The sequence below is a fragment of the Prionailurus viverrinus genome, chromosome X, assembly GCF_022837055.1.
Source record: "Prionailurus viverrinus isolate Anna chromosome X, UM_Priviv_1.0, whole genome shotgun sequence".
In the NCBI taxonomy this organism is placed as follows: Eukaryota; Metazoa; Chordata; class Mammalia; order Carnivora; family Felidae; genus Prionailurus; species Prionailurus viverrinus.
The window spans coordinates 82483283-82496201 of NC_062579.1; the positions used below are offsets into that span (position 1 = coordinate 82483283).

General features: G+C 40.7%; 1 protein-coding gene across 1 annotated transcript in view; it reads right to left on the minus strand.

Annotated features, from left to right (window-relative positions):
• Nucleotides 1–12919, minus strand: part of GUCY2F (guanylate cyclase 2F, retinal) — an 89732-nt gene that overhangs the window by 1083 nt on the left and 75730 nt on the right. Inside the window, exons 14-16 of the mRNA XM_047844265.1 lie at nucleotides 11878–12052; nucleotides 7695–7793; nucleotides 4733–4827 (exon numbers count right to left, since the gene is read on the minus strand). Of these exons, the coding sequence (XP_047700221.1) occupies nucleotides 4733–4827; nucleotides 7695–7793; nucleotides 11878–12052 (369 nt within the window). The remainder of the gene's footprint in view (nucleotides 1–4732; nucleotides 4828–7694; nucleotides 7794–11877; nucleotides 12053–12919) is intronic.

Genomic DNA, 12919 nt, shown 5'->3' on the forward strand with positions numbered 1-12919 from the left:
CTCATTGCCTCCAATCCATAAGAAAAAAAATGTGTTTACTAAGACTGAGAAAAGTAATGGGATGTGTTTCCAACTCATTAATCTGAAATATGGTCTCACTCTTGGCTGATCTCATTTGGCACAGTTCTAAATTATTTAACTTAGAAATTCCAATTAAGTTTTCCCCCCTTTAAATATCAAATCCATTGTTTTCTATTTTACATCACATATATTCATTCCTTAACAATAATGACAACAACCATAATAATAATAAGCATGTTTAATGGGAGAATCTCAAAGCATTTTGGAGATATTTGGTTCAAGGCTCTGAACAAGGTCAGTATAGGAAAGTAGGAAGAGAATACCACAACAGTCCAAGTTGGCAACCAACTCACCCTAAACCTCAAACAATTGGGCTGTTTGGAGCCACTCTGTTTTCAGAAGAAGTGAACAACTTTAAAATATACTCATATCACTCATTCTTACATTTATTCCATCCTTACTGTACCAGGTCTGGAAATACAGAGATGGGTCTGTCCTTCAGGAGCTCACAGTATAGTTAAAAACACTGTCAGGTCATGCTGTGGGCTCTAAATACAAGCCCAACTCTTCTGCCTCCTAAGCTGTCTTCCTCACAGTATGTAGTACAGTGTCTCATACAGAATAGTTGCTCAGTAAATAGACTGTTCAATTAACTAAAAAACTCAACCCTTGAGCACTTGGAATACTCAAGGTGTCATTTGACCTCTTTGAGCTAAAGCATGCTTTTAAAGCTCAAACTTGAGGATCCCAACCCCCAGGCATATTTGGCTGTTTTTCTTGAGATCTAGAGGCTATCAGGACAGCATGCCAATCCCCAAGGGAGCTTTGTAAATGCCAGGATCGTCCAGATAATTGGGTGAGTCCTGCGACACACTGGGATGCCAAAACTAATGCTTGTAAAAAAGAATGGGAGGTTATGGACTCAGGCAAGCTTCCAAATGAAAGAGTATGCAGTGGAGCCCCAGGGGCTCTCTGAGGTTTTGGAGCCCATCCAGGAAAATTCTTAGAATCCTAGCTCTGTTTACCCACCCTACTTCCAAAATTCTGCTGAAGAGAGAGAAAGGTGGGGGACAGGGGACAAGTATGCAACAACCAAAACCTAAAGAAAACCCTTTGACTTGGTATCAATCCCTAGGCAGTCACAGAGACCCTCTCTCCTAAATAATAGCATCTTATTTTTGGCCTGACACCTTTAAGACACTGTGGCATCTCCTGTGTTTTTTTAATTCTCACAAAAACTCTGGAAGGTGGGTTTATTATTAACCTCATTCTGCAAATAAGGACACTAAGTTTTGTGGAAATTGAATGATTTATCAATAAGTAAACATAGGTAGAACTTGAAACCAATTTTACTAGACTCCAAGTTTTATTTATTTTCTTTTTACTATTACTTAGCTATTTTTTATTGAGGTATAAATGACATATAACATTATATTAGTTTCAGGTGCACAATATGATTCAATATTATAAAATGATCATCGCAGTAAGTCTAGTTAACGTCTTAGACTCCAAATTTTAAGTGCTCTTCCTTCTATACCATAGAGCTTTTCCAACACACTGGAGTCAAGGGACAGGTCTAGAGGCCAAAAAGCAACCGTTAGGAATTTTAAACCTTGTGATTAATGAGCTTCCTGATAATCGCACACAAAAAAGAGGCCTCTATGTGAAGAAATGAAAGCACAGAGAAGATAAAGTCCAATGTCACACATTGAGTCATTGATGGGACAAGAATTACATCCCAGACCTTCTGACCTTTGTGACTATGTCAATACAATCTCATTACTTCTTAGCTTGATGGCTGGTGTGTGTGTGTGTGTGTGTGTGTGTGTGCGTATATGTGTGCATGTGCTTACACATGTGTATACTTGTGTATGTGTGTGTAAGGGGTTGAGGGTAGGGGTGAAAGAGGTTGGGGGGAAAAAAAGAAATCACAAGTAAAACAAGACTACTTTTTAGGGGTCTGCGAATCAAATACTATTTAGCCCCAGAATTCAGAGACAAGGTCACAGGTGTCCACCTCCAGCAAGGACAAACTAGCTGAGAACAACCATTTGGGAAAGTCTTTTTAGAATGTAAATCTACTTAAGAAGCCCTAGTAAACACATCTGATAAGTCTAGATATATACAAGGTCTCAGCAAGAAGCTTCCAACTTGTCAGAAAAATGGTAACTGAAACAGGAATCATGTAAGAAAAGAGGTAATAAGATGACATATCACCAGGCCATTAGGAGAGAAATATTGAAAAAGCAGAATTGGCCAGTTAAGCACTCATGATTTGTTGCCAGTACAGGACTAGAGGGAGTTGGAGTGGGCAGTAAGACAACTCCCCAGAGAGGCTGAGCTTGTCACCTCTAAATGAGTCCTCCCCCAATCTACCTCAGTTTCCTCATTCTGACAGCTTTCTTTGTAACCCCCACCCACCGAATTGCTCTATACTATGTTTTCTTCTCTCACCCAATCCAATCTACACCTTTGATTCTACTAAGGGAAACAACTTAAAGTGTCATCACTCCAATGAAGGAGATGGAATGGGAAAAGAGTGTTGTTGATCCAATCCTTGAGCCCAAGAGAAGAGGCTCTGATGGAAGAATTTCAAACTTCAACCAGCTGGAAGGAGAGGATGCTTTCAGCCATCATCTTTGCCATCACACCTGGTGGTCTATCAAGTGTGGTCCTTCTGACCCATGTACTAAAGCATTCCTTGCTTTCCAGCAACACAGACTGAATGAGGGATGGAAATATTGGCTCAGAATTTGTGAAGTGTGCTGGTGATATGGTCTTATTGGGGATATATTGCATGCCCCCAAGGGACAAGGAATCTCCTGTCCCCCAGTCCCTACTATGTAATGTCCAATACCTGCCTCTGGTGGGGGACCGGGGTACAGAGGCAGAAAGGAGCTCCCATTTTCTCCCTTCCTTCTTTGGGTCTTACTTCCTATTCTCTTCTTTCTTCTCATGTTCCTTCCTTTCCCCTGGGGCCCTCTCTCTTCTCTCTTAGTATCTCCCTCTCAATCAGGAAGCCTCTACCACCTTAATAAGCAAGACCTGACATGGCCTTAGGGGAAGTCTCTCCCTGCCTCTTCCTCCAACTTGCTGTAGTACATTCCCAAATTCCCTGGGCTAAGGGAAAATGTGAAGCTAGAAAGGGCCCTTTTGACGTAGTCTTGCTTTTGTACTCAAAACACCTAGTGATGCAATTATTTCTGACTGGAATTTGGGGTACAATAAAAACCATAAAGGTGGGGGTATATTTTTTCTTTTCAGTTGCAAAAGTGTTACCTCTTCAGCTCTTCAGCTTTTAAATGAGGGAATCTGTTCCCAGCAATACAGAGAGGAAAGTGCCACAGGAGATAAAGCTGCCTTTGTCCTCCTCTACTGAGAAATGACAATATATAGAGGGATCACAAAAGCCTTGGGTGATTTGATTCACTGTTCAAGTAATATTGCCACTCCTATCCTCTCACTGAGTTCTCTGCAGAAGTGGGAAAGGAACCTCTGTCCCCTCATAAATGACCTGCTAGAAGATATTAGGATCTATTGGAGGAGACAAACTAGAACTAGCCAGAAAAGGAATTGATCAACTAGAATCAAGCCTTCCAACCTTTAACTTCTGAAATCCTTTCACATGTAAATCGCTGCCATTTGAGGAAGGCATGCCAATGACAGAAACAAATTGTGCATCACTCAGTACCCAGGTGTGGCTTTGCCCAAATATAATCATTGAGAAAATAATTTTCCTGTGCAATGGCATCATAGAAAGGGTACTGAGTGGGAATTCAGGCTTCCTGGGTTTTGGCCTGATTCTGCCATCAAATGACTGTGTGACCCTGATCAAATTACTTCACCTCTCTGGGCCTTGATTCTTCAGCTCAAAATGAAGAAGTTAGATGATCAGATATATAGAGTCTCTTATAAATGGGGCAGCCAGGGGCTCTGGGGTTATCCAGAGGAAGATGAAAAGAATCCAGTGGAGATGGGATGGGAAAAAAAGAAAGAAAGAAAGAAAGAAAGAAAGAAAGAAAGAAAGAAAGAAAAAGGAAAGAAGGAAGGAAGGAAGGAAAATGGAGGGAGGGAGGGAAGGAAAATGTGAGGGAAGGCGGATGGAAGAAAGGGAGGAAGAAGGGGGGAAATTATTCTAATCCTGAATCCCAGATCAATTGATAGTCCTAACAGAGAGAAAATGTGCTACAAAATGTTTGTCTTTCATAGGAACTGACTTTATTCCTCCTGGTCCTTGGGGAAAGTCATAAAGCCTCTCTGTAAATGGAAGGTTAATGGTGTGAATGAAAAATTAGAAAGGATGGCCACTGAGAAGGCAAATAGAAAGCCCAAACTCACTAATAACTTTAGCTTATTGAACAATGTCTAGAACTGCCAAAGACTAAACAAAATGGAAGTTAGAAAATGTAAATAATAGTGCAGATCATTGAAAAACCAAATTCAGGGCAATTCTTTAAGAGAGAAAGATACAGCTCATAGTCTGAAAAATTCAGGAGTCTTAACCCCCATTATTGTAGCCATACTTAAAGAGAAGAAAACCGAGGAAAAAAGGAACAATCTCTTGGGAACTGAAAATAGGGCTGGATATTCTACCCAAATTATAGCTCTAAGTCTCAGACATCCAGGTAAACTCTTTCAGCAGACCATGACCTCTCCAGAAGCAGGTGTGTCCAAGTGGTTTGATTTTAAAAAAAACAAAAGGACATTATACCCTGAGCTCTGTCCTTCCTCGAAGCTCCACTTCATAGCCCTCACTTAGAGCTTGAAGAATTGTCACGGTGCTGTGACTGACATGAATGCGGTAAGCTGTAAAAAGAAAGACAGAAATGACTCTGGATCCTTTCAGATAAAATCAATGAGAAAAATATTAATGTAATAAATACCCCTGCTTCTAAATGAATGAGACCCTAAGAAAAGTGCCTGAGAGAGAGCTTCAGTTAGGGTTTCACAGGAGGAGGAACAAGGAGTGATGGCCTTCCTCAACAGACCCAAATAAGGTGTTAGGTGTAGCACCTATCAGCCTCCTGGACACTATCTGAGATGAAAGGTCATGCAATAGAAAGGTGTTAATTTAATTCGAGGGTTGTGATTGAGAAACCAGCTACCACTACTGTGCTCCCAGCTGAAACGTGACCTCCTCGAGGAAAGTTCGGCTTCAGCAGCTTCTTTCACAGGCTGCTGCTAAAGCAGAGCTCCCAAGGTCTACATATCCTACTTAAGAGACAAAAAGGTGTCTTTCTTCATACACATCTATACAACTTTCAGTATTGCTGCACTTAAAATAAAACATCACTGAAAAATGTCCCAAGACCTCTGTCAACATTCTGTGGCAATTGTGCATTTATAGCTTTCCTTTGGATGGATACATCTAGCTGTGTATACACACAAATGTATTATTTTCCAATTAATGAGTCCAACCTGGGATAAGAGTGTTCTACATGGAGAATTACAACTAAAAATTTTATGTAGAAACCAAGTATAATTCTTTGGTGATGAACAATCATTTATAAACTGAGGTAGAATCCTTGACTTTCCTGAAAACTATTATCCTATGAAGTAAAACCTTGTTCAAGTTGGATCTTAAATAAAAGTTCAAGACATTCACAAACACACTTGAGAAAATAATTCATTTAGAAGCTGAGAGCAATCAAAGCCTGAAGGCATGGCTAGAAAGAACTGCAAGAAATTTCTGCTTTGTGTACTTAAAATAATTTTCCTTCTTTTGACAGTTCAGTATTGTTTGTGTCTTCCTCACTAACTCATGGTCACCCAAAACCTCTGCTCAAAAAGGGTCCCTAAAAGCCACATGTTCATCTGGGTGTCCCTAGCCAGCACTATGTGTGCCATTCAACTAGCATCTGGTCGTCAGTCATAATCCTACTAGTGGGGAATACCCAGGTCAAAAGAGAGAGATAGCTCATTCCAACAAGCATCCAGTTGTGTGGCAAGGAGAATCACGCCATGACTGAGTCACTAGTTACTTCCATTCCAGAACCAGTTAATTCAACTGGGCATAAAGGAGACGTTGATGAAATTAATTTTTCAATAGATCTATGACATGTCCTGATCTCATATCCAACATGAAGCTACCTCTTTATAAATCTTCAGTCAGGTGTGGAGCTTACTGCCATATTTCACAGCTCCTTTAATGCTGTGACTACATGTGTATGTTTCTTTGTATCCCTCACAATGTCTTCCTTGCACAGTCAGTGCTTAATAAACACCTGCTGTGCATGATTCGCTCCATTTTCTTCTTTCTAGCTGATCACTGGACAAGGTGCTGCTTAAATCTGAAAATTCAATTTCTTCTCTCAGCTCTGTATTTCCAATGTGTAATGAGTAGAGTCTCCCTGGTGCAGACCAGAATATGACTTCAGTCTTCTAGAAGCTTACATCAGTCCAGAATACCATGCCAAATCTGCATTGAGGTTCCATGATCAATTTCACTTCATCTTGGGTTGCACTTCAAGAACAAAGTCATATGCATGCAGCATTTCCTGGATGACTACTTCCATGGCTTCTGCCATGTCTGTGGAGTTCGAAGACTTTCCCAGATGCCAGAAAATTTATTCTGACAACAGCTTCTAAGTTCCATGCTGCCTCCTTAATCATGGCTGCACAGGCTAGATTGACTAAGACTGGACCCATTGTGCAAACCTGTTTCTGAACATGAGTGATGAGGAGTGGGGTCAGACAGGGCACCACCCACTGTGATATAGACCACCATATTATCAGGGACTAGTTTGTGTATACTGCTGGAGTTTGGGAAGAGCTTGTCTTGCCCAGTAGCAGCCAGAGCCAGGGTTGCTAAGAGCTTAAGTGTTTTTAAAACATATAATCCATGTAAACTGTATATAGAACCTATTATTGTTTTCTACACTTTTCCTATATTAGCATAAACAAATTGCTTTCCTCAACCATGATAAAGTTAAAAGCACATTGTGATTCTGACATTGCCTTAGTAGTGGCAGTAAATAACCAATAAAGAGGCACCAGCAACAGACAGATGGCATAATGGTTTGTACAGTTTTATTCCCAAAGAAGGGGGGAAGAAATGGTATCTTTGATACCATGCCTGTTTTAATAGAAACTAAAGGTTTCATATATAGGCAAATTGGAATTAATTATTTCAGATTTCCACGCTCCTTAGGTTGAGGGATTATTGCTAGCTCAATTCAAGGGGGGGGGGTGCTATTTGATAAAATCAGAACTCCTGGGATCTTGACTAGTTCAGAAAGAAGACTAGAGCAGCAAACAATGGCACTGTAGGAGGCAGCTTACTCTGGGTATGTCTCCACAAACTAGTTGAAAAACTAAACATCCCAGTCCCTTACTTATTTCTCTTTTCAACATGACTTCCCCAAACCCACCCGGCTGGCCAATTTTTTTCCTTACCCAAAGGACACTTTTAGTTGCTTTGAGAAAATTGACTATTTCAGTGTCACTTAGCTACAGCTTCATTTCTAGAACAAGAAAGGTACATGTTTAATCCAACATCACCCCCTACTGGCTTGCGATTAGAGACCAGGAAATATGTGTATAGAATCTCCTTAATCTTCTCAAATTATGTTTTATTTAAAAAAAAAACATTAAAATCCTAAGTACCCTGCTCTCCTTCCCCCTCTCAAAGAATAATCACTTTTCCAATCCGATCCCATCACTTAGGTACTCACGTAACCCTGTTGATTCCATCCGAGAAGCTGTGTTCACAGTGTCTCCAAACAGGCAGTATCTGGGCATGGTGAGACCCACCACTCCTGCAACAACGGGCCCTGTAGAGTAGCAGTCGATTGGGGTTACAGTCAACAGGTATACATCCAGTGTTAATAGAGGAACACCGCCAAGGGAAGGAATGCTGCTGCATAAAAGAACAAAGTTGCCGCCAAATAGCTCTGGGAATCTGAAGGAAGTGCTATAATGAGTACTAAACCCTTTGCCCTACAAGAAAGCACATTTATAATGATGCAAACATGACTACCTTTCTGATTTACGCTCTTGTTCCAAATAACAGTTACACCCAAGGTGCTTGTATCTGTCAACAGGGACAAAAAAGCATAAAACCCAAGCCAGAAAGGCCTGGGCAGGGACTTGGGATCCAAGCATGTTTGTTACAATGAAAAAATGTAACCCTTTCATATGTCTTAGGATTAGAAGGAGGGATCTCATGGGGCTTATTTCCCAAGAGAATTATTGTTAAGACAATTGGAAAATCTAAAAAGAAGTAGAATTGACTTTCAGTCATTTGTATTAGGGGCATAGACAAGCAGTATATATAGATAATCTAAGAATATTTTCTATTTGTCCTTAGAATGTTTTTATTTTTACCTCTCAATATGCCCATATTAGGTGTTCAGATAGTGAACATTACGTGAAAAAAAGCCCAGCCACCGTACTGAAGTCCTAATTCAGGAGTATATAAAAAGTTCTCCACACTTACTTTTCTGGCCTATGCTCTGTTTCTATTTAAAATTGTTCAGTATAGGGGTGCCTGGGTGCCTGAGTTGTTGGGTGACCAACTGTTGGTTTTGGCTCATGTCATGATCTCATGGTTTGTGAGATCAAGCCCTGTGTTGGGCTCAGTGTTGACAGCACAGAGTCTGCTTGGGATTCTCTCTCTCTCTCTCTCTCTCTCTCTCTCTCTCCCCCTCTCTCCCTCAAAATAAATAAATAAATAAACTTTAAAAATAAAATAAAATTATTCAGCATTACCTTTTTGCTATTTCCTTAATTAAATAAAGTAATTGTTTTTGCTTCAAAGAGTTCTTTCTTTAATTTATAAGGATAAAAATCAGTAAGAACTACAAAACTTACATCTTTCATTTTAATTCATTTCTCACCCATTCATATACATTCACTGAGCACTGAGCTAGGCACCAAGGGGAATAAAAAAATAAATGTAACACATGGTCTCTGTTCTTTAGGAGTTTATATCTAATTGAAGAGAAAAAGCTACTGAACAGGAAGGAATTAAGCAACAACCCAAAACAATGTATGGTTGAGGTAAGATAAATGGTACAGGCAAAAATACTATAATAGTTTATAAAATGGGAGGGGGATGCTTTGGAAGACATGGTTCAGTCAAGAAGGGTCTAATGGAGAAGGTAGGATTTTATTTGGCTCTTGATGGGTAGGTAGGATTTGAATAGGAAAAAAGGGACATGAATCACTGGTCTGTGGTTTGGATTGAGCATGGAATTTTGGGAAGTTCTTTGAGAAAACAATCTGCCTAGTTCAGGGGGTAGGGAAAAACTGGAGACAAGATTGAATATTGGGTTGTTCAAGATGGAGGAACTTGAACCACTAGAAAATTTTGAGCAGAGTATTACATGATGAAAATGATTTTTCTTTTTCTTCTCAGATCAGTGTACAGAATGCACTGAAAGGGGAAAAATCATGAAAACCTGTTAGGCGGCTATTGCTGTAATGCAAGCAAAAGGTTATGAGTACTGGAAAGGAGGAGATGATGGGGAGGCAGAAAGGGGAGATAAAAGAGAGACGTTATGAAAGGAGAACCAACAGACTTGCTGGCTGTCTGACAACCATGAGGAAATTGGCATGGGCTTATGGTTTGTGGAAAAAGACGACTTGAGGGGCGCCTGGGTGGCTCAGTCGGTTAAGCATCAACTTTGGCTCAGGTCATGATCTCGTGGTTCATGAGTTCAAGCTCCATGTCACGCTTTGTGCTGTCAGCTCGGAGCCTGGAACCTGCTTCGGATTCTGTGTCTCCCTCTCCCTCTGCCCTTCCCCCACTTGCACTCTGTCTCTCTCTCAAAAATGAATAAAACAGTAAAAATTTTTTTAAAAAATAAAAAAAGATGACTTAAAGCTTTAGATATGTTGAATTCAAAATAATGGTGAATCATCTAAGAGATGTGCTAAGGAGGGTTGGAGATATGAAACTGAAGCACAGATGAGAGATGAGGGCTTTTCTTTAAAAGAAAAATACTGAACACTTGCTGTGTGCTAAGCATTCAGGATGCAAACATGAGTAAGATATGGTTCCTGCCATCAAAAAGCTTATAGCGTAGGGGCACCTGGTTGGCTCCATCAGTAGAGCATGTGATCTCAGGGTCATGAGTTCAGGCCCCATATTGGGTGTAGAGATTAATGTAAAAAAATTTTTTAAAGAAATGAATAGTCTAATGGAAGGTAAGACAAGTCAACACAGATTATGCTGATGACTACGAGAAGGATGGATAGAAAGAAGCAAGAGTACAAGCAAGGAAATGTTACTGCAGTGACCCAGATAAGAGATGCTTGTGGCCTAGACTTGAGCAGTGAGAGTTGAGTAGAGACAAGACAGATTCAAGAAATATTTAAAAGGTAAATTGCACTACTAGGTATTTATCCAAGGGATACAGGTATGCTGTTTCAAAGGGGCACATGCACCCCAATGTCTATAGCAGCACTAACTACAATAACCAAAGTATGGAAAGAGCCCAAATGTCCATCAGTGGATGAATGGATAAAGAAGATGTGGCATATATATACAATGGAGTATTACTCGGCAATCAAAAAGGATGAAATCTTGCCATTTGCAATTATATGGATGGAACTAGAGGGTATCATGCTAACCTTAATCAGCCAGAGAAAGACAAATATCATATGACTTCACTCATATGAGGACTTTAAGAGACAAAACAGATGAACATAAGGGAAGGGAAACAAAAATAATATAAAAACAGGGAGGGGGACAAAGCATAAGAGACTCTTAAATATGGAGAACAGAGGGTTACTGGAGGGGTTGTGGGAGGGGGGATGGGTAAGAGGCATTAAGGAATCTACTCCTGAAATCATTGTTGCACTATATGCTAACTAACTTGGATGTAAATTTAAAAATAAATTAAATAAAATTTTTTTAATACACACACACACATAAAAATAAAAGGTAAACTGCCCAAGACTTGGTAAATGGTTGAATGGTGAAAGTCAGGGTGAGGGAGGAGTCAAGGAGGATCACTCCCAAGGCTAACTGGAATAACTAGGTGAGTGATAGTACCACCAACTGAAATAGAGAATAAATACCAGAAGAGGAGGAAGCTTATGTAGGAAGAAAACAATTCTGTTTTGGATTTGAGTCTAATGTCCGTGGAAAGGATTTCCATGGGACATTCAGGAGGAGATTTCAGCAGCAAGCTTGAAAGACAAAACTGAAGCTTAAGAGGGAACACTTGTGCTGAAGGTGTGGGGCCAGAAGCCATCAGTGTACAAGTGGTAGTTAAGTCATAGACGTGAATGAGAGAAGAGTACATGAGGAGAGAAAAACAGTGGATGAAAGACCGAACCTTGAGGAATATCAACATTTAAGGAACAGAAAGAGACGGAAGAGATTATCAGACAATGGTAGGAAATGAAAGCCAGGTTGGAGTGGGTTGCAAAACCGAAATCAAGATGTTCAGAGAGCAAGGAGACCACAACTCAGAACACTGCAGAAAATGGGGGAGCAGCCACAATTAGAGAGCAGGAATTCCTAAAAGAACCAGTAAATCACAAGGAGAAAAGGCATTCAGAGAATGAGGAGTATGTCATAAAAGTGAGTTGAGGGAAGTGTTAGGCATAAAGTAATCAGGGGTGTACTACCCTTTTTCTAATCTTCCCTTGTGGTACGTAGGAAATGTTGGCTCTAACAAGAAAGGTAGACTGAAAGGGTTTGGGACCTAGGACAAGGACTGCTGCCCACTGGGGTAGTGCAGGTGCTGGCGAGAGAGTAAAATTTGGGTAGGCATAAAGAAACTATGCAGCGCTAGATACATGGGTAAACCAGCTGCTAGTAATCAAGGAAGCAATACCCTCCCCCACCTTTCTACCCTTCTCTTGAAGCACATGGGAATGTCTTTTACTTTAGCTGGCTGTTACCTGAATGCAGGCCTATTCGAATCCGGACTGGGACCTCTGGCATGTGTCGCATCTTGAAGGTACCAACGGAGCTCAGGATATCTAGGGACATGTTTGCAATCTCAGCTGCATGCCTACTGCCATTCCTCTTTGGGAGGCCTGAGGCCACCATGTAAGCATCTCCAATGGTCTCTACCTGGGAATTATGGGAAATAGAATTAGCAGGCAAATAACGTGTGTGTTGTATGCATGTGTGTGTGCACACATGTGGATGTGTCTATGTTTCACAGAGTTTAAGGAATATGATGGAGACCTACTTCTTGTAAAGGGAGGAAGACAGAGCAAGGCTCTCAGTGGTTCAAGGTCTGGCTGCACATTAGAATCATTTAAGGAGCTTTATGGAAAAAAAGTACTGATGTATAGGTCCCACACCCAGAGATTCTAAAATAGGTGCAGCTACTTTGCAGATTCCTGCCATTCCTAGAGAACTATCAGTCTCCAGGTAATTCCTGGAGAAAGGGGAAGGGAAGATTTCTGGGACCTCCCATGGGTTTCCATGGAAGAGCCCCCTAGCTGAAAGTGCATATGGCACTCTTCTAACAAAGCATTTCTCTAGATGATTTCAGGTAAATGAGCTGGGGCAGCCTTAAGACAAATATAGAGAAAGGGAGAGGAAGGAGGTAGAAGAGATTGTCCCTTCTGCTTTGCCTTGGGTCTGAGAACTGGGTCTTTTTCCACCAGATACCTCCTCCTCTCCTGGTGCTACCTATCTAAGGAGGAGCAGTACGTGCCCGCAACTGCTTTGCAGGGGGCAGTTAGAGCTGGATACTTGTAAAGAAAGGCAATCTATGTTCCTCATCTTCCCAACAGAACTGTCCTCACTCTTAGGTGACTAGTAAATTGAAGCTTTTCAAGTAAATCCAAAAGATAAGTAAGCTGAAAGGATTTCCATGAAATGTGCCAGTCAGGCTCTGCTAGGATAAGTTTGGATCAAGTTAAAATCCATGTTCTTCTAGACAACTGCACTCACAGAGTGCAATAGTTAAGACCATGAAATTCTGAT